General features: G+C 41.9%; 3 protein-coding genes across 6 annotated transcripts in view; 2 read left to right on the top strand and 1 right to left on the bottom strand.

Annotated features, from left to right (window-relative positions):
* The first annotated feature begins 494 nt into the window (after positions 1-494).
* On the top strand, positions 495-23,448 carry LOC130388996 (probable polypeptide N-acetylgalactosaminyltransferase 8). The gene is made up of 3 exons (XM_056598646.1): positions 495-765; positions 22,427-22,593; positions 22,875-23,448. Exons 2-3 carry the CDS (start codon positions 22,434-22,436, stop codon positions 23,063-23,065), a joined length of 351 nt encoding a protein of 116 aa, XP_056454621.1. The 5' UTR covers positions 495-765; positions 22,427-22,433; the 3' UTR covers positions 23,066-23,448.
* Positions 1,490-20,214, bottom strand: LOC130388970 (probable polypeptide N-acetylgalactosaminyltransferase 8). 4 transcript variants are annotated; one of them, XM_056598607.1, is made up of 14 exons: positions 19,971-20,214; positions 19,248-19,453; positions 8,623-9,100; positions 8,403-8,498; positions 6,854-7,181; positions 6,518-6,684; positions 6,141-6,327; positions 5,175-5,372; positions 4,948-5,062; positions 4,611-4,796; positions 4,256-4,393; positions 3,925-4,017; positions 3,668-3,838; positions 1,492-2,813 (listed from the first exon to the last, which is right to left on the bottom strand). In XM_056598607.1, the coding sequence occupies exons 4-14, from the start codon at positions 8,437-8,439 to the stop codon at positions 2,694-2,696; spliced, it is 1,740 nt and encodes a 579-aa protein (XP_056454582.1). In that variant the 5' UTR covers positions 8,440-8,498; positions 8,623-9,100; positions 19,248-19,453; positions 19,971-20,214; the 3' UTR covers positions 1,492-2,693. The 4 variants fall into 4 exon arrangements, with proteins under 4 accessions (XP_056454581.1, XP_056454582.1, XP_056454580.1 ...); XM_056598606.1 differs by lacking the exons at positions 8,623-9,100; positions 19,248-19,453; positions 19,971-20,214 and having other exon boundaries at positions 1,490-2,813; positions 6,144-6,327; positions 8,403-8,601; XM_056598605.1 differs by lacking the exons at positions 8,623-9,100; positions 19,248-19,453; positions 19,971-20,214 and having other exon boundaries at positions 8,403-8,601.
* LOC130388972 (probable polypeptide N-acetylgalactosaminyltransferase 8) overlaps positions 20,127-24,614 on the top strand; it is a 42,146-nt gene continuing 37,658 nt past the window's right edge. Inside the window, exon 1 of the mRNA XM_056598610.1 lies at positions 20,127-21,028. Coding sequence (XP_056454585.1) covers positions 20,878-21,028 — 151 coding nt within the window. The 5' untranslated portion in view covers positions 20,127-20,877. The remainder of the gene's footprint in view (positions 21,029-24,614) is intronic.

The raw sequence follows: 24,614 nt of genomic DNA, 5'->3' as shown, positions 1-24,614 counted from the left end.
TTGTGCATTATTACATAAATTCAGTGTGCGAAATACTCGTCAATATTCGGGGGGTTTGTAGGCCTATTTCTTCCTCACTAGCTTTTATTTTTTATATGCGGATCGAGAGCGAGCGAGTATGCGAGAGAGAAACAGGTGCGCGCCAGATTTCACGTTGCAGACCGACACCGGCAAAAACTGAAACAATTAGTTGAAGAGAGGAAAAACACAGAATATACAGAGGTTTATGCATTTATATGTCCAAGAGACGTCAGGACGTGAACGAGGGAGGATTGGATGGTGGCTCAGGTTTAGTGAAACTGTCACTGTCAGCAGCACATCTGTCAGCAGTTGCACCAATCACACACGTCACGAACTTTATTTTGAAGGGACAGACAGATGTTGATTTTGGTAACAGTGACTTTGTTGCCCACACACATCAGGCCTACGTATGTCGGCTTTTGTCTTAATAACTAATGCGTAATAGTTCACATGTATCAGCGCGTTCACTCTCATAGGCTACCTGGTATGTTTTGGGGTGTTGGTGTATGATGGACTTCAGGCAGCTCAGTCAGGTGTCGCTTTGGTCGGCTGAAGTTGATGTTTTTCAACTTTTGTGGCTCAACCCTTTTGCGGGACATGTCCTTCCACTTGTTTGGTTGGGAAGTGCAGGCGACCTCCTCCTCGGTGCGTCTGCGCCCTGTTAACTCAACCTGGCACATGATGGCTGCAGCATGGCTGCAACAAGAAGCAAGACTGGTGCGATGGATATATCTATTAGTAAAAGTAAGTGAATTCAGAAGCTCACAATATCTGCTGTGTGAGACTTACCCTGCCATGCATGTGCAGTTAGCTGTCAGGATGTACCCTAGATCCCTGTGCACGTACACCCAGGCATCATAAGGTTTTGCCTTTAGTCCCTGTCTCTGACTGGGCAGGACACCTGCCCTCAAAGCGCAAAACCCTGAACTTGTGTCAAAACATTTTAAGTTTTGCACATGACCACAAAGAACATAATTATATGCGTCCAAAGATTTGTATGCACGCAAACTGTCCTTAGTGTACACACTAGGCTTCTCAATCAGATAACTGTATATGTCGGGCCATGTTATAGCTGGCCATTTGGACATATCTGCAATCCATTCCTCACTCGGAATACTATATGGGTCTGGTAATTTCTCACCAGTGCTGAGGACCAGTTTGTTCAGGTAATCGGTGCAGTCTGAGCTGCTGAGGCTGTTGATGTAATTAGTCTGAGCCATCTCTGTCAAGACCTAGCTAACAAGCTGTCAGACCTGTAGTGTAAAACTATATTTACAGTGACATTGGCGGTTTGTTTTTAATGTTGGCAGGCCGTAAAGTAGCCTCGCCGTAAACATTTTTACTTTAACTTTGTTAGCGTTAACTAACATTACGACCGTGCTCCTGATATTGGAAACATCTAAAACAACCGTCAAAACCTGGTAAGTTGAGTGAAATTCATGGACATTTCAGTAAGTGTTTTTATGATTTGTGATGCAATGAAAAACAAAGCGATTTTTCAGTAAAATGACATTTTATTGCAACTGTGTCAGGGAGAACTTACAAGCAATACGGCATCTACATTGATATCAGTTCACTCCGAAGCAGGCTTTTGCCCCCTGGCTGCGCGCGCACCTAGTATTGTTTGTACACAAGAAACCCGTCTATACAATCAGAAAGAACATTTCAAACCCCATGCGGGGTTGCGTGCCCAATCCTAGTTCTCATTGTTCTCTACAGATACAACCGATTTGTGTGGAAAAAACCCTTGGTTTAGGTGTCAGGCTTTAGACATTAAATCTATATCGATTTTTAACTAACATTTTGTTTGTTCTTCAATTCTTTACCCTAAAAAATAGAGAAAACAGACATAAACCAGAGAACACTGTATGCCATTGTTGTACATGAACGTTAGTCAAATCTTGTTCTGCTTCATTAACGAATGACACCTTTCATATTCAGACACCCTCAACACAGTATGTTGCTGCTCTCTGTCAGTGTTGCCGTATAACGTACAATTATCATTTGACTTATCCCACCAATGTAAAAGTTCACCAGAATCATGGAAATATGTGTGCTGATGAGAAGGAATTGTGTGTACTTATCTACAAGGAATAAACTCTTAACAAAATAAGGGAAAACATGAAGAGAATTCAATCAAGTTAGGTTTACCGAAGAATCAATACATTTAATAAAAAAAGTGGATGTCCCATGGAGCCCCTAAAATAGAGCAAGAAAATATCGTCTTCCATCCCAACTTAAACTCCTCCTTTAGGAAAAAGCATGTGAGCGTCTGCAATATCATTGGTTCTGACTCAGACAGGTGCTACCTTTATGGACCCCATAGCCACGGTTTGCTTGAAGCTGGAAAGCCCCCAGCTTTTCAAGATAGGTTCACCAATTATCACATCGCTTGTTACAGCTTTATAGCAAATACAAACATTTCAACAATGTAAGGCACTTTTTAACTGAAACAAATCATCTGTTTAAAAGGATATTACAGTGTTTTTGGAAATGTATTATATATTCATAGAAAAATGTTCATTCTTTCTTTGTGTCAAAGTTACATAAGAGTATTATAAAAAAAAGGTTATATATTGGCCTACAGCATAGTGGATAGTAGTAAATGGACTTTTGTAAATTGGCTTATTAATGATCATCAATGTAGTTGCAGTCCACATTGACGACATATATTAGAAAGGTTTGATAACATTTTGGATTTCCCATCTTTGGCCTGTACATTCTTGTAACAAGAGTTTGCCCTTTACAATTTCCAAACATCTACCTGTCTGTTTGTTCTTCAATTCTTTACCCTGAAAAAGAGAGAGAAACAAAACAACACATCAGGGAACACTGTGGGCCATATCTTGCATCCGGCTCAATTTACTTTCTCACTGGCGCATGTGTCGTTGCTAGTTTGCAACTGGCGCAGAGCGTTGTTTTCCCTACTGCGCCACATGTCGGTAAATTAGGGAATGATCTTGCGCCCCAAGGGGCGGTTCGGCAAAAGGAGGAGGCGTGTTCTGGCGCAAACGTTCCCTGGTGCTATTTTGCAGTTTCAGAAATCACTTGCGCCGCAAACCAGGAAATACCTGGTTTAAAGTCAGTGGCGCGTTCTTCAGATGCTATTTTAAGGGCGCATGCATAATGTTGCTTGTGCACCTCGCGCATACACTTTGCTTCTCTCATCTACCTATAGCCACGCAAACAACGTACAGCAAACACATATTTTCTTGACACAGACACCATGTACATGTCCATAATTTTTAGGATTGATGAGTATTTGATCGTGGGAAAACATTGTTTTACCGCGAGTGAGTGTTAAAAAGAATGAATGAATGCGGGCGCGCGTTTGTGTATGCGTAAAATAATGAATGAATGTGTGCGCTCGTGTGTGCGTCCATCTGTTTAAACACACGCAAACTAAACACATAACGCATAATACAGTCCATGGCAATGTATATAAACGGGGGGACACACGCATATTAGGAACACAAGTCGATAACGATAATGCATACAATACTGATAAGAAACTTTGTTTATAATGTATTGCATATATCATTAAATAGAACCACAGTTACCGCATATAATATGTGTTTGTGTATTAAGTTTTCTCTGCCGAAACAACATCTTTCACAATAAATCACCCACAACACAATATAAGTACCTGGGTGAAGTCCCAGTAAATTCCAATTTGTTTCTGAAGAGCATCGTGGCAGTCGTTCAGGCCAGGCTCGTTGTCATTGTTACCACTGTCCGTCAAACAGCGATTAGCATTGTACTTATGGGACTTGATCCCACCAATGTAAAGCTCACCAGTCCCTCGGAAATATGTGTACTGATGAGAAAGAAAACCAAAAGAAAACATGTTCACTTTCATGAGATACTTCATCCAACATATTAATAGTACGTCCTTTGACTCACTTGAGGCATATAGTAGTAGCAGTGATATGCAATCGGTGTGTGGCCTGGAACTGGACCTTGGTCTACACACATGTTGGCATCGAGGTTCTTCAGCTAAAAATGGGAGAAATATGTTTAACCTTATTCAAAGGCTTGATACTGCAGTGGCAAGTAGGCCTCAGTATCAACCTTGCCCAAAGGAAAATACTATTGTAACAGACAGAGGAAATACCTTCTGATATTTCATCATAATCATTCTTCCACCAGAGATGATTCATAATATAATATCTCTTTGGCTCTAAAAAATCTCCACATGTTCAACCCTGTCCCTCATATAGTTAAGACAACTCACTCCTCCATAGGCCAGGATATCGTCCCAGCTATCCAGCAGTGGATACACATTGTCCAGGTACCACTTGAAAGGTTTACAATTCAGCCGTTTTCTTAGTTCTTTTCGCTCAGACACATCCCCAAAGTCAATACCGTGATCCTGTAGAACAAAAGCGTTTAGTTTGATAATAAGCCTTCATCAGTTAAGCCAAAGTATGTGTGTTTTTGTCTTAATCTTAATACATTTTTATTAAGATTAATGAACTTTTTTTAACAAAGTTCATCAAAGAAGTCAGGAACAAAGTCTAAAACACACTGTACATTGTGTTCGCAGATCAGTCTAAATTGGTATGACCTTTTAGGTTAAACTGTTGTACCTTGAAGGGCAGATTCCATGCCAGATTGACGTTGTGTTTGTACTCATCCATCCAAACCTCTGCTACCCTCAAAGCATTCCTTTTCATTGTGATGGAGAGGTCTGGCATGTATGGCTTATGGTTCCTCTCAATGTGGGCTATCTTGGAGCATGGAACAACCTCAATACTTCCCCCACATGTCCAAACCTACGAAATAATTAATGGGCATTGTTACAATTCAGCCATTCCCAATATAATAATTAACCCAGTAACATACTGTACGTCAGTTAATCACTTCTAGGCTTTATCGACTTATTTCCTCATAAGCAAACTTTGGGTATTCCTGTGGTATACTTACACGAATCCCGAGCTCAACATTTTCTCCCCCGTATACTTTCATTCCTCCATCAAGAACTCCAATTTCACCAAGATACGTCCGATCTGCGACTAGGATACCCATTATGGAAGGACTCCTTAAAAGGTTTAACCGATGAAATGGCTCAATATGTCATTGTTCAGGATTGAGTTAGTGCAGATATATTTGTTAATGCAGATCAAGAAAAGCTATTTTCAGGTGAAACTTACTTCCCAGGCAAGGAGGGGTCATTTAGTTTGTACCACTCAGGCCTAAATCTCTCGTACATGCACCACAAAGCCCAGTCAAACGCATGGGATGCAGGCAAGTATGTTACAGTCTCAAGATCATAGTAGTTGACTCTGTCAAACACCGGAGACACAATCAGCTTCCGATCCCCTTTAATCTGCGTCAGCAATGGTTCAGCCCTGCAGCACAGAAATAGATTGAGATAAAACAACAAAAGATTACTTACAAAAGTTATTGACACAGAACTTGGTCACAGGATGACTAATTGTTCTTAGTCCTTTTCCAGTGGTTTGATAGACTTTGCCATTGATGTGTTATTGCTTAAATTCAATCATTTAATCAGGGTGTGAGTAGCCAGGTTGTAGCAGAGCTCCCCTGAATAAGACTTGCGGTCACCTGAAAACAAAGATGACCACTTTTCTGAAATGTAAAATCTTGAAAATTTTGAAAGATTTCCTTGGAGAATTCCAAAAACTATATGCCACCCTACCGAAAAAAACAAACCTTTGGAGGTCCAGTTCAATAGGTTTATTGACAAATTTCTGTGTATCATAGCATACTGTTTCAAATATAACTCATCTTTGACCATTGTGACTATTAGTTTGTGTAGTGCTACACTTTTGATGTTCTCTGCTTTCCATTTTCTTTTTGGCGTAAAGAAGTGTATGAAGGTGTATTTAAAGGGGAAGGTATTTTTTCTCATCTCCAACCTTTACTTCCACGTAGATTAGCTTTACCTGCCTATCCACCATTTGGTCAGTATTTTTTTTTTCTCCGTTCTCTTTTAAAGGCCGGACACGGAGGGCCCCATACATATCTTCGCCTTGGGCCCCCAATTTGCTAAAAGCGCCACTGGTTACAAGCTTACAGATCCCCACTCCAGCAGCACTCAAAGTCAGACTACACAATTATATACGTCATATGATAGTGACTTGGTACCCCCTCACCACAGGTCATGGACTTCAATATGAGCATCCAAGATGGCGACCACGTCAGCCGTGGCGGCCTTCCATCCAGAGATCCTAGCCGTGGTCAGCCCCAGCTGCTCACTGTGTCTCACTCTGGTCATGAGGAGGCCTGGATTCTGGTCCTCAATGGTCTTGATGTACATGTCAAAGTCCTGCTTCAGGTCGTCTGTGGAGGGAGGGGGGTAATCTCTGTGTAAATAATAGTTATTGATAATACTGCTGAATTAATAATTAGAAATGTAGTTGATGCAAGGGCTATATTGCATCAACTATAAATGTTTATTCCCATAAACATTTATTTACAGAAGTAGTTATTTAATTGTCTATCATTTCTTAAACCTAAAACAGAGGCAAACCATTTGTGCTGTGGTCATCCACCAATATGATTTCTTTCAGCAAGGACTTCGGAGTGCGGTCTATAATACTTCGGATGGCTCTCTTGAGGATTGACAGGGCCTCATCCAGGTAGATAAGGACTACTCCAATGCTGGGCAGATCCTTTGGGTAGGTCTTATTCAAGCATCTACAGTAGATTAACATCCAAAACATAATTTAGAAAAAACACACACACACACACACACACACACACACACACACACACACACACACACACACACACACACACACACACACACACACACACACACACACACACACACACACACACACATTAAAATAAGTAAAAGGTCAACCTTGGTTCCCTGGTGTCTGGAAGAGGTCGATTAAGGGGTAGGCGGTCGCTGAGAAACACGTTATATCCATATTTCTCAAACAAAGCTTGTGCCTCTTTTTGTTCGTCTTCTGACAAATTCTCTCCACCCCAGTTCTGGAACAGGGGAGACTTTGGGAAAAGTTTATTCCCTTTATTTCCAGGCTGTTCAATTTTCCCAGGTTTTTCTTCGTCCTCCTTTTTGACCACTGCAATTGGTTTTTCTTCTATTTTTCTCTGTCTTTCTAGATCTTCTTCAAGAAGCTTCTGCATGGATTCTTGTTTTTGATGGAGTTTTTTTACCAAATTAACTGTATGACGTGAGAAAATGTAAGAGTTAGTGATAAGCTGAACAAAGGCATTGAAAGAAAGATAAGTAAGAGTGCCTCAGGCATTCACATTCAGCATAGACGTACATATTTAAGCCCTATGCTCCACCTAAGTCGCTGCGATAATCGCCATGACATTTCCATTTGGCTCCATCACTAACCTCTACCCCTTGATGGCTTAATGCCCAGCGTGTGGAATGTATGAGTATCAAGTGGTGACTGAAAGCCGCACCTGTACTGTGCTTGCCCTTATGTGAAAGGTGAACATCCGTTAAAAACAGGGCGTCAACCAGGCCTGGAGTTGTGCCATTTAATTAGTTACAACAGGTTGGGCATGCATTCCCAACCTTGAATGTGAATGCCTGAGGCACCGCGATCCGGGGCTATTCCCAAAAGAGCCAGGGCTATAGCCTCGAATGCCCAGGTCTAACGACGCGCCTGGAGTAATGTGGCACAGCACTACTGTTAGCCTACACATCCTGATACAGATATCACTAGGTTGATTTAGTCTATAGTAATAGAAAATATATTTCCTTCATCTCTCCATGTTAGAAAAAGCAGAGGGCCCCGCCCTGTACTTAAAAGAGAAGGCTCAGACGGGGAGAAACTCTTTTGAGTTTACTTTTAATTTTGGGAGTGTCTGGAATAGGAAAAATGCATCTAAATGCGAGTTATCTAACAACATAAACACTTATCAACCCTTTATTAAATTAAATATATTTCCTTAATTTCTGGAATACCGATCGCAACACCCGTTTCCTCTTGTTTTTACTAATTATCGAATTAATTAACATTGATGAAATGGCATAGACTACTATATTGTGGATCATAAAATAACTGTCATCAAGTCAATTGCAAAAAAAAGTAGCAGGGGTTAAATACACATTTTTGTTGGATAAACGCATAAAGATATTACATCCATAACACGACCAAACTATGTCTGTTAACATAAGCAGTTTTTAAGGAGACATTTCTGAGACGTTTTTTGCTCAATTGGCCTTCCATACAAATCAAACACGTAGAATAATGATTAGAACCTTTATTGTGCTGAAGTGATAATGATATACTGTAGCTACAACACATAATCCACAAAAACAACGTGTACATCACACCACCCTTAAATTTCATAATGCCCCTTTTTTTCCACCCCATACAAAATGCTACCATCGCCACTGGCTATAGATATTTAAAGAGTCCACTTACACAGATCTTTAACACTTTGCTCCGAATCAGAAACCATTCCAGGACTGCCATGTCCAAATGATTCAATGGTACCATCTCGGTTGATAAATGATGGAACTATGTAATATATAGAACATATTCCAGCCAGTATCAGGAGGAAGCGCTTTATCCACACAACCTTCATTGTGACTTAAAATATTGTGAATGTCCAAATACAGTATGCATAATAATCCTAACTGACAGGTTGGTTTTGTCCTTGAACTGGCGTCTCATGTTTTGTCAACAATCCTGTTGGTCTTGTTCTGTTAAAGGCTGATCCTATGTGAAGACTTGATCTGGCTGTTGAAATTAAGCAAACAACACTTTACAATAAGGTACGCAATAACGTGGGTATAAGTGTGGATTAAGCCATTAAAGGCATTTATTGCAGACAACTTAAATCAAACAAAGTAAACGCGGTCTCTAGGGCCTCCGTGGGCCTCTAGCCTCTCGCGGACACGAGCGCTTCCTCCTTCCTCGCTCCCGTCTGGTCTGCCCAAATGTCAGTCCTCTTATAGTGGCTCCTCAGCTTTCGGCCAGGTGTCCCCCAATCAAGCTGATTGGGGTTCGGTCGGTGCTCTCCGTCGCCGGCCGGTGGGTGACGGTGGTAACGGCCATCCAGGACCAACCCTCGGGCTGGTCCGGGCCGAGGTTTACGGGGCGGGATGCCACAGTAGTTACTGAGGAACGAATGAGTAATGAATGATGAAAGACCAGGGCCCTAACTGGGGCCCTTATTGGGGCCCTAAGTGACAGTTATTCAGTAACTACTCAGGAGTTACTGGTAAACAGACTAGTGGACTACTGTAATCATCACTGGTAAACGAATGGTGTACAAATGATTGAAAATTACTTAATTACTGGTGAACGAATGGTTTGTGAAAGAGGAACAACTCAGTATGACGCGTGACTTTACATGAAGGTACACAAAAAGCTTCACTACTGGTAAACAAATGATTCAAAAAGCTTAACTACTGGTGAATGATGGTTCGCAAAAGAGTAACAACTCAGTCTGACGCATGACTTTACATGAAGGTACACAAAAAGCTTCACTAGTGGTAAACGAATGGTGAACGAATGATTCAAAAAGCTTCACGAATGATGAAAGATAGGTGAATGAATGAGGAACAACTCATCAGTGAGATCGAGCTCTATCAGTCGATCCAGTGTGGGACCCAAGCCAGTCCTCAACAGCGCTTGAAACCAAGGGCGGCAGGGTCAAAGCGTGTCCTGCAGCGGTGGACAGTGTTGGGATAGTTCACTTTCTACGTGAACTAGTTCAAAGTTCAGTTCACAAATTTTAAAATGAACTAGTTCAGTTCAACGTTCATAATTCAAAGATTTGAACTAAGTTCACAGTTCCAAATAATGAACTACTTCATAGTTCTTTTTTTCAATATGTTGCTGTGTGAGCTATTATTTTTTTCCGGTATTTTGAACACAGAGCCCACTTCGTGATTTGTCTAGGATCAAATAGAGTGGTTGAATCAAGCATCGTAGCGAAATAGTTTCTATCGTGTTTTATTGTACATTTAGCGCATTTTGTAAATCCCATTGATTTCTGTTGGAAGACTCATTGCTCGTTGGCCGGAAGCGGAAAGGGAACTAGTTTGGTTGTAGTTCAAATTTGGTTGTAGTCTTTTCGCTCGGTTCTAGCCCTACTGTTGAGTCGGAGAACCGAGCGAAAAGACTACAACCAAACGTAAACAGCCCCCATTTCCGTTTCCGGCAAACAAGCAATGATTCTAGGAGGTATTCTAGTCCGCTGAGCTATGAGCCAGAGAGCTAACGTTATGGATTGTACATATTTATAATTCGAAATTCGTCTCAGCCTTTATACCACAGACACTCTAGGGTCTATAGCAGTGGTTTTCAAACTGTGGGGCGCGCGCCCCCCCACAGGGGGGGCGCGACGTGAGAAAAAAATAAACCCGAAGAAAAACCTGAAAGTGTAGAAGTACCCTAACTAAATCAATTTTCAACCGTTTATCTTCGTGCAAACCATTTAACAAATCTACACACTTGTATCTTCAATAATATCGAAACAGAATTTCGTTATCATTTAAAATTTCTTCAGAATCACAGTTTTAGTTTCATCCCGCTTCGTTTTCAGCTGTTTTCATTGAAGACGTCAGCCCATTCTGATACACCTACTTCTAGACATCGTAACTCATTCATTTTCAACCGTTTACAATCGTTCAAACCATTGAACAAATCTACACACTTGTATCTTCAATACTATCCAAATGGAATTTTGATAGCATTTATACTTTTTTCAGAATCACAGTTTTAGTTTCAAACCGGCATCGTTTTCAGTTGCTTATAATAATTTAGGTCACCATAGCAACGCCGGTAAACAAACCCCGCCGAATAGTCGAATCTCTGGACTGAAAAAGCAGATCTGATTAGACTCTGAAAATTCAGAGTCGGGGACCCTGAATCTGTGTAAACTGGCAGTTTACACAGATTAAGATGTTCAAATGTATTTAAAAAGGTTTAGCTAAAACATGCTTAGATAAAGTTGTTAAATTGTGTTAAGAAATGTGTTTAAAAACGCACAAAGAAGTTGTAATGTTTCAGAAATATGTTTAAAATGTTTAAAAAATATGTTTCAAATGTTTTAAAATTATGATCAGAGATGTTCAAAATGTGTAAAATAATTAAGATAGCTCAGCTGAATTATTTTCTCTGAGGGGGGGCTCACTCTCTCACACTTTGAAAACCCCTGGTCTATAGCATATAACCGTGTTGTCTGATTACAGTTTGATTCATTTTTCACAATTTAACAGATCTCGTTTTGAAGAATAATCACCGCGGCATTCGTTTCAATGGGAATCGGGACGGTCTATACTTTCAACATAAAGTGTATTTATATTTTTTAATTCGTCCCAGCCTTTACACCACAGACACTATAGGGTCTATAGCATATAACCACATTTTCTGATTGCAGTTTAATGCAACAGTAAGCTGACAACACCGCAACTGCAAATTAACCACACAGAGATAACGATGGCAACCGGTCAAACAAATGTTCTCATTCTGCGCGCGCATCCGCCGTTTTGATAAACAAATAACCCCCCAATTGAACGAAGTTAAACCGAGTGCACGTGCCGTTCACAGACACCAGAATGAAGGAGTTCACAGTAACGTTCATCAGGCAGTAATACAGTACGTTCAGTTCACGTTCGCCGAAAATATGAACGAGTTCATGAACTATCGTTCAATGAACGCGTTCAGGCACAACACTGGCGGTGGACAATGGTTTTTAAGCCTTCAACATTACTAATGCAACTTAAAACCCTTAAATGTGAATATAATGTATGTATTGCGAATATCTTTATTATAATATGACAATCATCCCGTCTGTGCCCTGTAAATTTAATGCAACCTGGTCTCACAGGAATCCATGAAATGACCACGGACGCTTAACTCGAAATCCGTGGGATCATCACGGAAACACGTCGATTTCCATGATGTGGGCACGGAATTCGTTCCAATGCAAGTAAATGACACTGATGTTCCGTGGCACACACACGGATCCCCGTTTCAACGAGCGAGTCGACCACGGGCACTAAACTCGAGCAAGGTAGGTTTTATTACTCTGTTTTCTGGGAATAATTGACACAAGCAGAAACCAGAAAACAAGCCGTTTTTTCGTTTTGTCAAAAAAACGAAAATCAAGATTTCAGTTTGTTTATTCGTTTTTTCTTTCCTACTTAACAAAAGGAATTTACCACTAAATATCTGGTTTCCGCCGGTGGGCGGGTCCTCTTATTGGCTAGTGTGCTTCGTTGCCCTGTGCTCTTCAAAATAAAAGTTCTTCCGATTCATAATGTCGACAAAAATATTACCGTATTATAGACACTATCAGACCACACCACCCACAGTCAAGACTGACATGGCTTCAAATAACAATAATAGTATTCATAATCATTTGAAAATGAGAACTTCCGAAGTTATGATGACTTCAGTGCAGTTGATGTTTAGCCACAGTTAATACATGCGGAGTAGACCTGAGGGTTTTACTACGACATCATTGTCCGGCTTTGAGCTCGGGGCCCCAAGAAATTGCTTGGCTTGCTTGCCTTCTCGCGACGGGCCTACACACACACACACACACACACACACACACACACACACACACACACACACACACACACACACACACACACACACACACACACACACAGGTATGGAGGATTACGAGGACACTTTTGAAAAATGTCTGCAAATGATGCTCAGTACAGGCCTACTGGGACACCCCTTTCCAGAGGTGCTAGAGCTATAAAAAATATATCAAAAATTTTCTCTTTTTTTTACAAAAATATATCTGACTTTAAAAAGAAACATTTCCCCATATTTCAAAAGATAGCGACACACAGATTTACACAGACATTTTGGTGGTATACAGGGACTCATTCCCCATACAGGCTTGTGAGGACATAGGTTTTAGAACAGGCCTGCAAGGACACTAGTCGACACACAGACCAAGTTTTAGAACAGGCCTGCAAGGACACTAGTCGACACACAGACCAAGTTTTAGAACAGGCCTGCAAGGACACTCGTCGACACACAGACCAAGTTTTAGAACAGGCCTGCAAGGACACTAGTTGACACACAGACCAAGTTTTAGAACAGGCCTGCAAGGACACTAGTTGACACACAGACCAAGTTTTAGAACAGGCCTGCAAGGACACTAGTTGACACACAGACCAAGTTTTAGAACAGGCCTGCAAGGACACTAGTCGACACACAGACTGCAGACAGGATTGTGAGGACACTAAAGCAGTGTTGACAACTCTCAAAGGTAAGATTGATAAAATCGGACACATTATCTCAAACGCAAACCACTCAAAACCGCGAACCACCAGCACTTAACATGATGTCAGAATTTAGCTTGATTGACATTGAAATTCTTGAAAAAACTGTACAAAACATCAACTATTCCACGTGTGAATATCTTTTTTTATTCTTCAGGCCTTTATTTCAAGGACACTAGTTGACACACAGACTGCAGACAGGATTGTGAGGATACTAAAGCAGTGTTGACAATGCTCAAAGAAAAGCTTCATAAAATCAGATTGAACACATCTCAAACGTAAGTAACTCAAAACCGCGAACCACCAGCGACCAAAAAACGTAACTTAACTTGTCTAAATTTAGCTTGATTCTTGAAACAACTGCAAAACATCAACTATTCCATTTGTGAATACTTCTTATTTTTTTCTTTAGGCCATTATTTCTTACAAAATCACGAATATTTTGAATTGTGTGTCCTTCTAATGCGGGGTGTTCTTTGCAGAATGCACATTGAGCGCTCGTGACCAGAAGTCCGTTCAGAATGTATGGCTTCATGTGCTTCATCACAGCTTTTGTTTCAGTTTCCGACCGCGGTCTCTTCACACAGCGCCTCCTCTCGGATGGAATGTGTTTACCTGTATTGAAAAGAGCAACAAATCTTAACTTTGTATACAATGGTAGCTCCAGGTCCTGTCTGTTGAAGTTCAAATATTGAGTTTTACATCTTTAGGTTATCTCCATAGTACCCAGGGGGCAAAACACCCATTGTTGGGGAAATCAGAGATTGGCTGCTGCAAATAGTTGTCATACAAAAATACATTCTATGATGTCTTAGGATCATAACCAAACGCAAATAAAAGACTTTTAGCCTAAATCAAAATTGTCTTCATTTTAATGTGGCTCAAAACTAAAGTGATTTTCCACATAGGCTATTCATTTGGGGACAGTGTCAGACTTAAAGGAAATTCTTATGTGTAGGACTATTAGGCGTATTTCTATAAATATAGCAAAGTAGCCTATTAATCAATTAAGCTAAATGGTGTTTAAATGTTTTTAAATCCGAGTTTACTAAGGGCGGCAGTAGCTCAGGAGGTAGAGCGGGTTGGCTGGTTCGATCCCCGGCTTCTCCTAGCTGAGTGTCGAGGTGTCTTTGACAAGGTACCTAACCCTGACTGATGTCGATGTGATGTCGAAGACAGACATCCTGTCTGTCTTCGAGTCCCCCATGTCTGCTAAATGGTGTTTAGCAAATGGTGAAGACAGACATCCTGTCTGTCTTCGACAGCTGCTGCTGGAACAGAGACTTCCAACTCTCCAGCAGTAGCGCCCCAAGGCCAGATATGCGCCCACTGAGACAGTGAGCAAAGAAACGGGATTGGTTTAAATCGGTTTCTCGATGAGGACTAGTGCCCGCCCCTCAATGAGGACCGAGTGCCCGCCCCCCAATGTGGGCTCCGTCTGCGGGTTGCAGTAAGGGGCTTCTCCCACAATGAGGACTGATTGCCCGCCCCTCAATGTGGGCTCCGTCTGCGGGTTGCAGTCAGGGGCATCCTTCTGGGTCCTGCTCTGTATAGATATGAAGTAGGCGTGGCCTATATGACGTAGTACGTGCTCTGATTGGCTATGGTCTTGAGAGCCCGCCTCTGGCTTCCTCATATGTCTGGTGATGCTGCCATCTTGCGGCCATGAGCAGTTATTACAGCTGCTTCCCTTGTGGCTATGTGCAGTTATTACTTATTTGTCCTGCTCCCTTGTGGCTATGTTCGGATATGACAGCTAACATGATTATTTAATTCACAATTCCCTCCTTGGTCATCTCAGATGAGCATTCTCTAAGCAATAAGCACCACGTACCACACCGAAAAAAAAGTCAAAATAGAAAAAAATCATCAACACCACCAACCGATTAGTAGATGGAAAACTCTTATGGAGGTAAAACCACATCAAGTTCACCTATTTATGGAACGGCATTCACTTTGGCGGGTCTCATAGTTTACACAGGCCACTGTCAGCAATACAACAGTAGACATATAACCAACGTGTCATACAATCATCATGTCTTATCATCATAGAGTCAATAAGGCACATAGATAAATGCATTCATAGAATTCCAAACTAATACTTCTAGGTATGTGTGACACAAAGTTATACATTTTCAGCATCCATTGAAAGCGAAAAGTAAAAAAAATAAGTGACATAAGAATACAATTAAAAAAATTTCCCTGCGGACTCACATGGAGTTTAATGGCTCCGTTGATCGTCATGTATTGGTGCGCTGCATGTAGGTGGAGGCTTTTGGACATTGTTGTAGTCGCAGCTCCTGTTTCCATTGTTGTCATCAGGACCTGAAATTCATGAACCCACTGTTCGTCCCCTATCGTCAACTCGGCCGAACCAGTTATAAGGAACATGTAGCCAACTGGAAGTCATCGGAGGATACACACCATTGAACGCCAAGAGCTTTTTCCATGAGCGGCTCTCCCAAGGCCATTTCCTTGACACTTTCAGCACACTCTTCCTTCGGTATTGACTTTAGCTTCTCCTTGCTGTTGGAGACGAACTTGTGTAGTCTGAGGTTGCCTGTGCTGCAAAGCTGTCAAGCTTCCTTGATTAGGATTGCTTCCCCGTCAGACGTTGCACACACCAGTCCATCGTCAACATAAAAATTCCTTTGGATGAATTTAACAGTGCTCGGGTTAAATTTATCCTGACCTTGAGCGGCTAGATGCTCAAGTCCAAAATTGGCACAGCCAGGTGAGGAGGCTGCCCCGAATAGGTGAACTTTCATCCGAAAAATTTAGGGTGGAGAGTGGAGACACTAGATCACCGTTCTCCCAACATGAGAACCTAAGGTAATCTTGGTGTTCAGGCCTTACGTGGAACTGGTGGAAAAAAATGTCCACGTCACACATGATGGAAATCGGGCCTTTGCGAAACCTACAAAGGACTCCCACCAATGTGTTTGTGAGCTCTGGACCAGTGAGCAGGTGGTCATTTAGTGACGTATCTTTGAACCTTGCTGAGCAATCAAAGACCACGCGTATCTTCCCAGGCCTTTGGGGGTGGTGATAATAAGCCCACGTAGTCAGCGCAGTACTGCTGGTCTCTTCTGAGCCTTCGTTCCAAAGACACTAGGCGTTGAAACGCACATGCTTTGTTATTTGGAAGACTTGGTTGATTTTGTTTGAAAGGTAAAGGCATTTCAAAATGACCATCTTGCTTCTGCCTGATTCCATCTTTCAGCTTAGCCAAGAACTGAAGATCTTCCTGGGAGAAGGTTGTCTCTTCACAGCCTCTTTCAGGCTGCGCGCCCTTATTGTAAATCGTATAACGCGATTTACAATAAGGGTGCGGAATAGGAAAGAAAGGGCCATGTGCTAGGTCGTGGATGATCAGCTGGTCTGACGAGAAAGTGACGTAGTTCCCGCCCAGACGCGTTTGGCTGATACGTTTTGAAAATCTTTTGCAATGTGTTTTGCGGATTGAAATGGAAATTGCGGATTGAAATTGGAATTTCGCAACACACGGAGCGTGGCGAAGTGCATTGCAATCACGGGACGTTATAGCTTTTCAATTTTTAAAAGAATTTGACAAAAAGCTATTCTATTTATATTGTCATAACTTTTGCAAATTTCATTGAGGATTTCATTGTCACTTTGCATATTAAAATACACTCTGAATAACGTATTTACAAATTACATTATTAAATTGCAAATTGCATTGCCATTTGAATTTTGCTACATGTATACAAATGGGTCATAGCCATGGGAATAACACACCACATCCTTCCTACAACTCAAAAGGCAAAATGGTGTGCTATGGGGAAGAGGAACCACTCCCCATGTAGCTTTAAAGGGCTTATTTTAAATTCATAAAAACAAAACAATTCAAATTTTCATGGGATTATACACTGATTAAGACATACTTATGAATATCTAATTTTTGCCCCGTCAATTCCGCTAGATGCCACTTCTTAATTCTACACACAAAATTATAATCCGTTTATCAATGAATAACTTTAAAGGTAACTGAAGGTCTGTGTATAAAGCCTTCTTTATAACCAAGGAATAACATGTAGCCACCAACTAGTGGAGCCAGGGATTGCTGACTTGTGGATGTTTGACGAGTGAAAAGTGGTTATCAGGTAGGTGTGTCAGCGTTTGCCTTTGGATTCTCATCCAACTTTTGAGGAGGATGTTTGGCGACACGGTTCATTTTTTGATGGAGCGACGTTTATCTATCATGGTCCGATTCAATATTGATCAATTATTCCTACAGTGTTGTTTACGGTTGAGGAACAGTGAATCACTAGCCTGAGAACCAGAATATTGAGAGCTATTGTTTTATTTGCTCTAATTGCTCATATGTCTGGCCCCCTCCCGTTCGTTAAACTACTAATCATACTATGGCGAAGGCATTACCCACCCTGCTCTCCCTCGGGTTGGCTTAGAGACTGACAATGACCCCCAACCTATCCATATAGCTGTGTTGTCTAAACCTATCAAAATAGTTGTGTTACCTAAGACTAACTAAAAAGTTATGCTGCCTATATCTATCCAACCCTTATCTTAACCGCACTCATTCAATGAGAGATAGGATTTTTGATTTAATGAATTAATAATTGAGCCTGCTGTGCTGCTGGAGACAGCAGAGCCGGATTCACAGGATGCAGAGACAAGTGCTGGACCAGACCAACGCTCAGCTGGCCCAAGCGCAGAGGCAGCAGTCAGTGGCTCACTATCCCACATCCACAGGTTCACGGTAGCGTTTTGAATACTTGCTTTGCGTTGTGCCGGCGAAATGCACATATCTTGGACCCCTGCATAACTGCTTACAGTTCTAGTTATTATTGATGCTGCTACTTATTCATTTGTATACTTATTATATATTTTCTATTTTATATGTTTTACCGGTACTTTGTTTCTTTTCATATGGTTTCCTATCTTTATTTATTTATTTGATCCACTACTGTTGCTGCTATGTGAATGTTGAGGAACCAAGCCTAGGAATTTTACTCTTGTGTACTGTACGATAAGATGTAATAAAAGTGATTCTGACACGGTTGATTCTGGGGAACAGCCTCACCCAGATCGTATTATGTTTGCCCTGTGCATCCTCCTCCAGATACCGTTTTTTTCTGTTTGCTGTTCATCCCTGAAGATAAACGGAAATTCAGTGGCGTAATATCATGGTGATATGCCCGGGTACAAATGTTTACTTTGTGCCCTTCGACAGGACTTCAGAGCGGGGGGGCTAGTCGCGTTGTCCTGCATACTGCGGTGAGGGTTTCGTATAATTTTTTTTAAGGCGCCCTTAATTAATTAAGGGCGTAAGGGCAATTTTTATTTTTTGTTCCTCCATGGGCCCCTGACTCTGTCTAGGCCCCTGGCAGCTGCACCGGTTGCACCGTCGATATTTACGCCACTGCGGAAATTACATAAGACAAGTTTACAATTCCGCTTGTATAAAAAAAAAAAAAAATGCGCGTTTATAGTTTTTCCATCACACATTAGTTCCATTTTATTTGCCACAAGGCCTTGCCTTTTATTGCAGTTTGGTGGCAAGGAGCTGTACCTGCAAAATGTAGGGAATAATAGTAAAAAAAATACTTTTGTTAAACATGTCTAGAACCCTGGGTTTTTTCTTTACAAATCAATTGTGTCTGTTAAGAAAAGTGAGAACATACACTTTTGAACATGGGCCATTCTTAAGGAGAACCAAACCCAACATCACCTGCAGGATGGTTTGCAGTAGATGGCTCCCTCTCTAGGAAAATACATGCTGTTGCATGCATATTCTCAGATTGGCTGAGATGGCTGAGAACACAACTGTCCTCCGCTAATTTCAACTGAATTATCAATTTCACAGAGGCACCGTCGTTGGACATAGACAGGGGTCGCTAATATCTCTGATACTTTAATGTTCATGCAAATGGTAGTTGACAAAACCCATGGATATATATAAATAGATACTGCAGTGACCAATCAGGGGGTTTGAATCTCAATGAACCTTGAAACAAACACCTACCTAATGGAGTTCATGGCAAGCTCTTTTAAAGTGCCCAAATGGTTGCTCAGTCCTCCAAATCCCACGAACGCCTCGTAGAAATCATCAGAGAGACCGCTGGCACCAAACATGGAGGGGTCATCATCAGAGCTCATCACAAGCGGGTGCCCCTCTGACATCAGCGCCGCAGCTGGGTGGTTACGGAGATCTTTGACCAGCTTCAAGACCTGCAGCAGAGACAAACGATCTTGGTCATCTTGGTTATCTCACCATCTTTTCCTTCTTTCTGAATTCACCTCCACTGTGTCAACAACCAAATTTGCCTTTTACCGGACGAAAATCAACTCTGCCTCAAACCCCAGGAAACAGTTTTCCCTGTTCTAGTCCCTCCTCAACCCTCCCTCACCCCACCTCCTTCCTGCCTCACTGCTGATGACTTTGTTACCTACTTTACCCAGAAATTAAAGGACATTAGCTCCTCTTTTATCCCTGCCTCCCTCCTCCCATCCCCCCCTCTGTTTTTACCCAATTTATCCCTCTCACTTCAGGCATTGTTCAGGCATTGTTCCAGCGTCTTTCAAGACTGCCAGAATAAAGCCTCCCCTCAAAAAACCAACTCTTAATACCACCAACATCCAGAACTACAGACCGGTAACTCTTCTTTCATTCCTCTCTAAAACACTGGAACGTGCCATTGTTAACCAACTGTCCTATCTCTCATCTAACAACCTGCTTGACCCTCACCATTCAGGCTTCAAGAAGGCACACTCCACTGAGACGGCTCTCCTCGCGGTGACTGAGTCCCTCGGTGCTGCCAGAGCCTCGTCCCTCTCAACGGTTCTCATTCTCCTCGAACTGTCCTCAGCATTTGATTTAATCCCAGGGAAAGATTGCCCACACATGGATTTACTGGTCACCGTTGAGAACATCACTGTATCTCCTTCTCCAACTGCCAGAAACCTCGGTGTGGTATCGGACAATCAGTTATGCTGCACCGCAAACATCACTGAGGTGGCCCGATCCTGCAGATTTGCACTTTACAAAATCTGCAGAATCCGGCCCTTCCTCACAAGTGAAGCAGCTCAGCTTCTAGTCCAATCACTGGTCATCTCCCGCCTCGACTACTGCAACAAACTCCTGCTTCTGCAATTAAACCTTTGCAGCGCATCCAGAATGCGGCAGCGCGCCTCGTGTTCAACCTACCGAAGTTCTCCCATGTGACCCCCCTCTTCCGGGAACTCCACTGGCTCCCTGTAGTAGCTTGCATCAAATTTAAGACGATGGAACTGCCCCTGCCTACCTCCAAGCATTGGTAAAGCCACACTCCCCAGCTCGATCTCTCCGCACAACTACCTCAGCTGGACTTCTGGTACCGCCATCGCTAAGAGCTAGCAAAGGTCGATCAGCAAAGTCACAACTTTTCTCGGTTTTGGGACCTCAGTGGTGGAACGAGCTCCCTGCCGTTCTCAGTAAATGTACATTTAAATGATAGGATCGGCCTACTATAACCGGATAAACATAACAAGACAAAGAGGACTCTTGTCATAACATGGGGCGTTCTTTAAATGTGTTTGATCAGTTCACCACCGGACAAAACCAGCCAGTTGATTAGTTTGAATGAAGACTGTATTTGGCCATTGTTCAAGTCACAATGAAGGTTGTTTGGATAAAGCGCTTCCTCCTGATACTGGCTGGAATATGTTCCATATATTACTTAGTTCCATCATTTATTAACCGAGATGGTACCATTGAATCATTTGGACATGGCAGTCCTGGAATGGAGCAAAGTGTTAAAGATCTGTGTAAGTGGACTCTTTACATATCTATAGCCAGTGTCGATGGTAGCATTTTGTATGGGGTGGCAAAAGAGTGGCATTATGAAATTTAAGGGTGGTGTGATGTACACGTTGTTTTTGTGGATTATATGTTGTAGCTATATCATTATCACTTCAGCACATTGAAGGTTCTAATTATTATTCTACGCATTTGATTTGTATGGAAGGCCAATTGAGCAAAAAACGTCTCAGAAAAATCTCCTTAAAAACAGTTTGTGTTAACACACATAGTTTGGTATTTTTATGGATTTTATATCTTTATGTGTTAATCCAACAAAAATGTAAACCCTGCCACTTTTTTTGCATTTAACTTGGTTTATTTTTTGATCCACAATATAGTTATCTATGCCATTTCATCACTGTTACTAAGACCAGTAATTACCCCCCCACACACACGCAGCAAAAAACCTTGTATAACTTATAATTGTTTCCTTCATCACTTGAACAATTTAAGGGTACCGGATATACAGGCACCTTTCACAATAAGAGCTAGTACAGTACAGGTGGGGTATTGAGTCAACACTTGATGCCAATATATTCTTCACACTGGGCCTTTAAGCCAACAAGGTGTGGAGGTTAGTGACACAGCCAAATGGAACAGTCATGGCAATTATCGCAGCGGCTTCGGTGGAGCAGAGGGGCTAGCATCATCACCCATATTTCACAGCTAGGCAAGGCCTTGGGTACGTCTATGCTGAATGTGAATGCCTGAGGCATTCTTTCAAATATGTACATACGTCTATGCTGAATGTGAATGCCTGAGGCATTCTTTCAAATATGTACGTACGTCTATGCTGAATGTGAATGCCTGAGGCATTCTTTCTTACCTTTCTTTCATTGCCTTTGTTCAGCTAATCACAAACTCCTACATTTTCTCTTGTCGTACAGACAACTTGGTAAAAGACCTCCATCTAAAACAAGAATCCATGCAGAAGCTTCTTGAAGAAGATCAGGACAGACAAAGAAAAATCAAAGAACAAACAATTGGAATGGTCAAAAAGCCTGGAAATAAAGGGAAGAAACTTTTCCCAAAGTCTGCCCTGTTCCAGAACTGGGGTGGAGAGAATTTGTCAGAAGACGAACAAAAAGAGGCACAAGCATTATTTGAGAAGTATGGATATAACGTGTTTCTCAGCGATCGCATACCCCTTAATCGACCTCTTCCAGACACCAGGGACCCAAGGTTGACCTTTTTCCTCTTCTCACTGTGTGTGTGTGTGGTGTGTGTGTGTGTGTGTGTGTGTGTGTGTGTGTGTGTGTGTGTGTGTGTGTGTGTGTGTGTGTGTGTGTGTGTGTGTGTGTGTGTGTGTGTGGGTGGGTGCGTGCCAGCATTTCCTTTATAAAGTGTTTGTGGTTTTAATCTAGATGCCTAATGAAGACCTACCCAAAGGATCTGCCCAGCATTGGAGTAGTTCTTATCTACCTGGATGAGGCCCTGTCAATCCTCAAGAGAGCCATCCGAAGTATTATCGACCGCACTCCGAAATCCTTGCTGAAAGAAATCATATTGGTGGATGACCACAGCAGAAATGGTTTGTCTCTTTTTAAGAGGTTTATCAGATGGAAGACAACATTACTAGTATTCTGTCCAATACATTTTTATGGGAATATATTACGGCAGGAAGATCCACCCTCCCACTGTAAATGATTCATGCAAAACTATTTCCCAATTGCCATTAATTTTATTTCGCAATATATACACAGGTCATCTCATAGTTGACTAAGGTTATTAATACAATGTAATTATATTATTAATTCAGTGGCATTATCAATTGCTATTATTTACACAGAGATTACCCCCCTCCCCCCACAGACGACCTGAAGCAGGACTTTGACATGTACATCAAGACCATTGAGGACCAGAATCCAGGCCTCCTCATGACCAGAGTGAGACACAGTGAGCAGCTGGGGCTGACCACGGCTAGGATCTCTGGATGGAAGGCCGCCACGGCTGACGTGGTCGCCATCTTGGATGCTCATATTGAAGTCCATGACCTGTGGTGAGGGGGTACTGCCAAGTCACCATCATATGACGTATATACCGGTAATTGTGTAGACCAGGGATGGACAACTGGCGGCCCATGGGGCGCATACAGCACGCATCCTCACTCAGTCAGTCGCGCGCATAATTTTAATTTAATCTTTTTTAAATTACACGTCATGAAAGATTTCCACTTTAGTCGCCACTACGACTACAACTGCACTGAATATCATGCTTGTTGGGTTTGAGTTCATTGAGTTGTTGCAATTAATGTTGGGCCACTTTTTCTTCTTTTTTTTTTACGTCATTGAATGATGATGTATGTGCTGAGTTCTTCTAGCCTGGTTCTACCAGACTCTCGTACTTCACTTCATTTCATTTGTGGATTTGATGCCGCATTCCTACACTTATAAAATGCAATTCAATGTGGAAGTAATCCAAGTATTCAGAATACAATACTCAGATTGAGTGATGTAACGGAATACGTTACATGTTACGCCTCACGCCTCGTGCCCACTACCTCCGTCCGTTGACTGATCCCCATTGACTTTGAATGGGGACGGCGCGCAATGCATTGTGGATCCGTTCGTTCCGTTAGAGCCTTCGGCTCCGTCAAAAAGTTGAAAAACTGCCGAAAAAGTATCGTCAGAGCCCGAGTCGCGTCACAGTGCTTAAATTTGCATACACGGATGACGGATGACGGATCCGTCGCTGCCGAAAAAGTTGAAACATTTTCAACTTTTTGACGGAGCCGAAGGCTCCAACGGGACGGACGGATCGACAATGCATTGCGCGCCGTCCCCATTCAAAGTCAATGGGGATCAGTCAACGGACGGAGGTAGTGGGCACGAGGCGTGAGGCGTAACATGTAACGTATTCCGTTACATCACTCAATCTGAGTATTGTATTCTGAATACTTGGATTACTTCCACATTGAATTGCATTTTATAAGTGTAGGAATGCGGCATCAAATCCTGCTTACTAAACAGGCTTATTCTGGTGTGTTCTTCTGTTCAACCTGGCTGAATGTTTTAGGCCCAAATCTCCCTGAAAGTGTATATATATATTATATAATTTGCTGTAGAGAAACAAAGCCGTTTTCCCGCAGCCCGTCAGGCCGTAAACAATGGATTGAATAAACGTTCTCATGGACACTATTAATGTCTTATTGATAATCCATAATCATTGAATAGGTACTTAGATGTTGTGCGATGTGTCATGATTATCTGAGGGGGTTCGGGACATGAGGATGTTTTTAGTGCGACAGAAAGACATGTAATTGTCATTTTAGGCAATCATTTATTTAGGTAAACGTAGCATTTTAAATACAATATTTAATATGAAAATATGCAACTTTATAAGGCTTATAAGATTGATCTTACTACTGTGGTGACCCACAACTGCGGTGGTAAGACATTCACCAAGGGACTGTACCTTTAAGGGAAACAGTTCCGGTTTACGACAGTTCCGGTTTACTACTGTTCCGGTTTACGACAGTTCCGATTCACGGCAGTTACGTTTGAACTCATGTTGGGGTAACACTTGTTTTGATTGAAGTTGATAGTAAAGCTG

Source organism: Gadus chalcogrammus, chromosome 9, assembly GCF_026213295.1.
Source record: "Gadus chalcogrammus isolate NIFS_2021 chromosome 9, NIFS_Gcha_1.0, whole genome shotgun sequence".
Taxonomy (NCBI): domain Eukaryota; kingdom Metazoa; phylum Chordata; class Actinopteri; order Gadiformes; family Gadidae; genus Gadus; species Gadus chalcogrammus.
Note: the sequence above shows the minus strand (reverse complement) of the source record. Positions and strands in the feature narration are given on the sequence as shown.

Excerpts from the sequence above, each read along its gene's own strand:
- LOC130388996 (XM_056598646.1), top strand. The coding sequence starts at position 22,434 with ATGAAGACCTACCCAAAGGATCTGCCCAGCATTGGAGTAGTTCTTATC. Across the intron at positions 22,594-22,874 it reads GGATGACCACAGCAGAAATG|ACGACCTGAAGCAGGACTTT; the intron begins GTTTGTCTCTTT and ends CTCCCCCCACAG.
- LOC130388970 (XM_056598605.1), bottom strand. The coding sequence starts at position 8,565 with ATGAAGGTTGTGTGGATAAAGCGCTTCCTCCTGATACTGGCTGGAATA. Across the intron at positions 5,063-5,174 it reads GACCCCTCCTTGCCTGGGAA|GAGTCCTTCCATAATGGGTA; the intron begins GTAAGTTTCACC and ends AAACCTTTTAAG. Across the intron at positions 3,839-3,924 it reads GCTACTACTATATGCCTCAA|TACACATATTTCCGAGGGAC; the intron begins GTGAGTCAAAGG and ends CTTTCTCATCAG.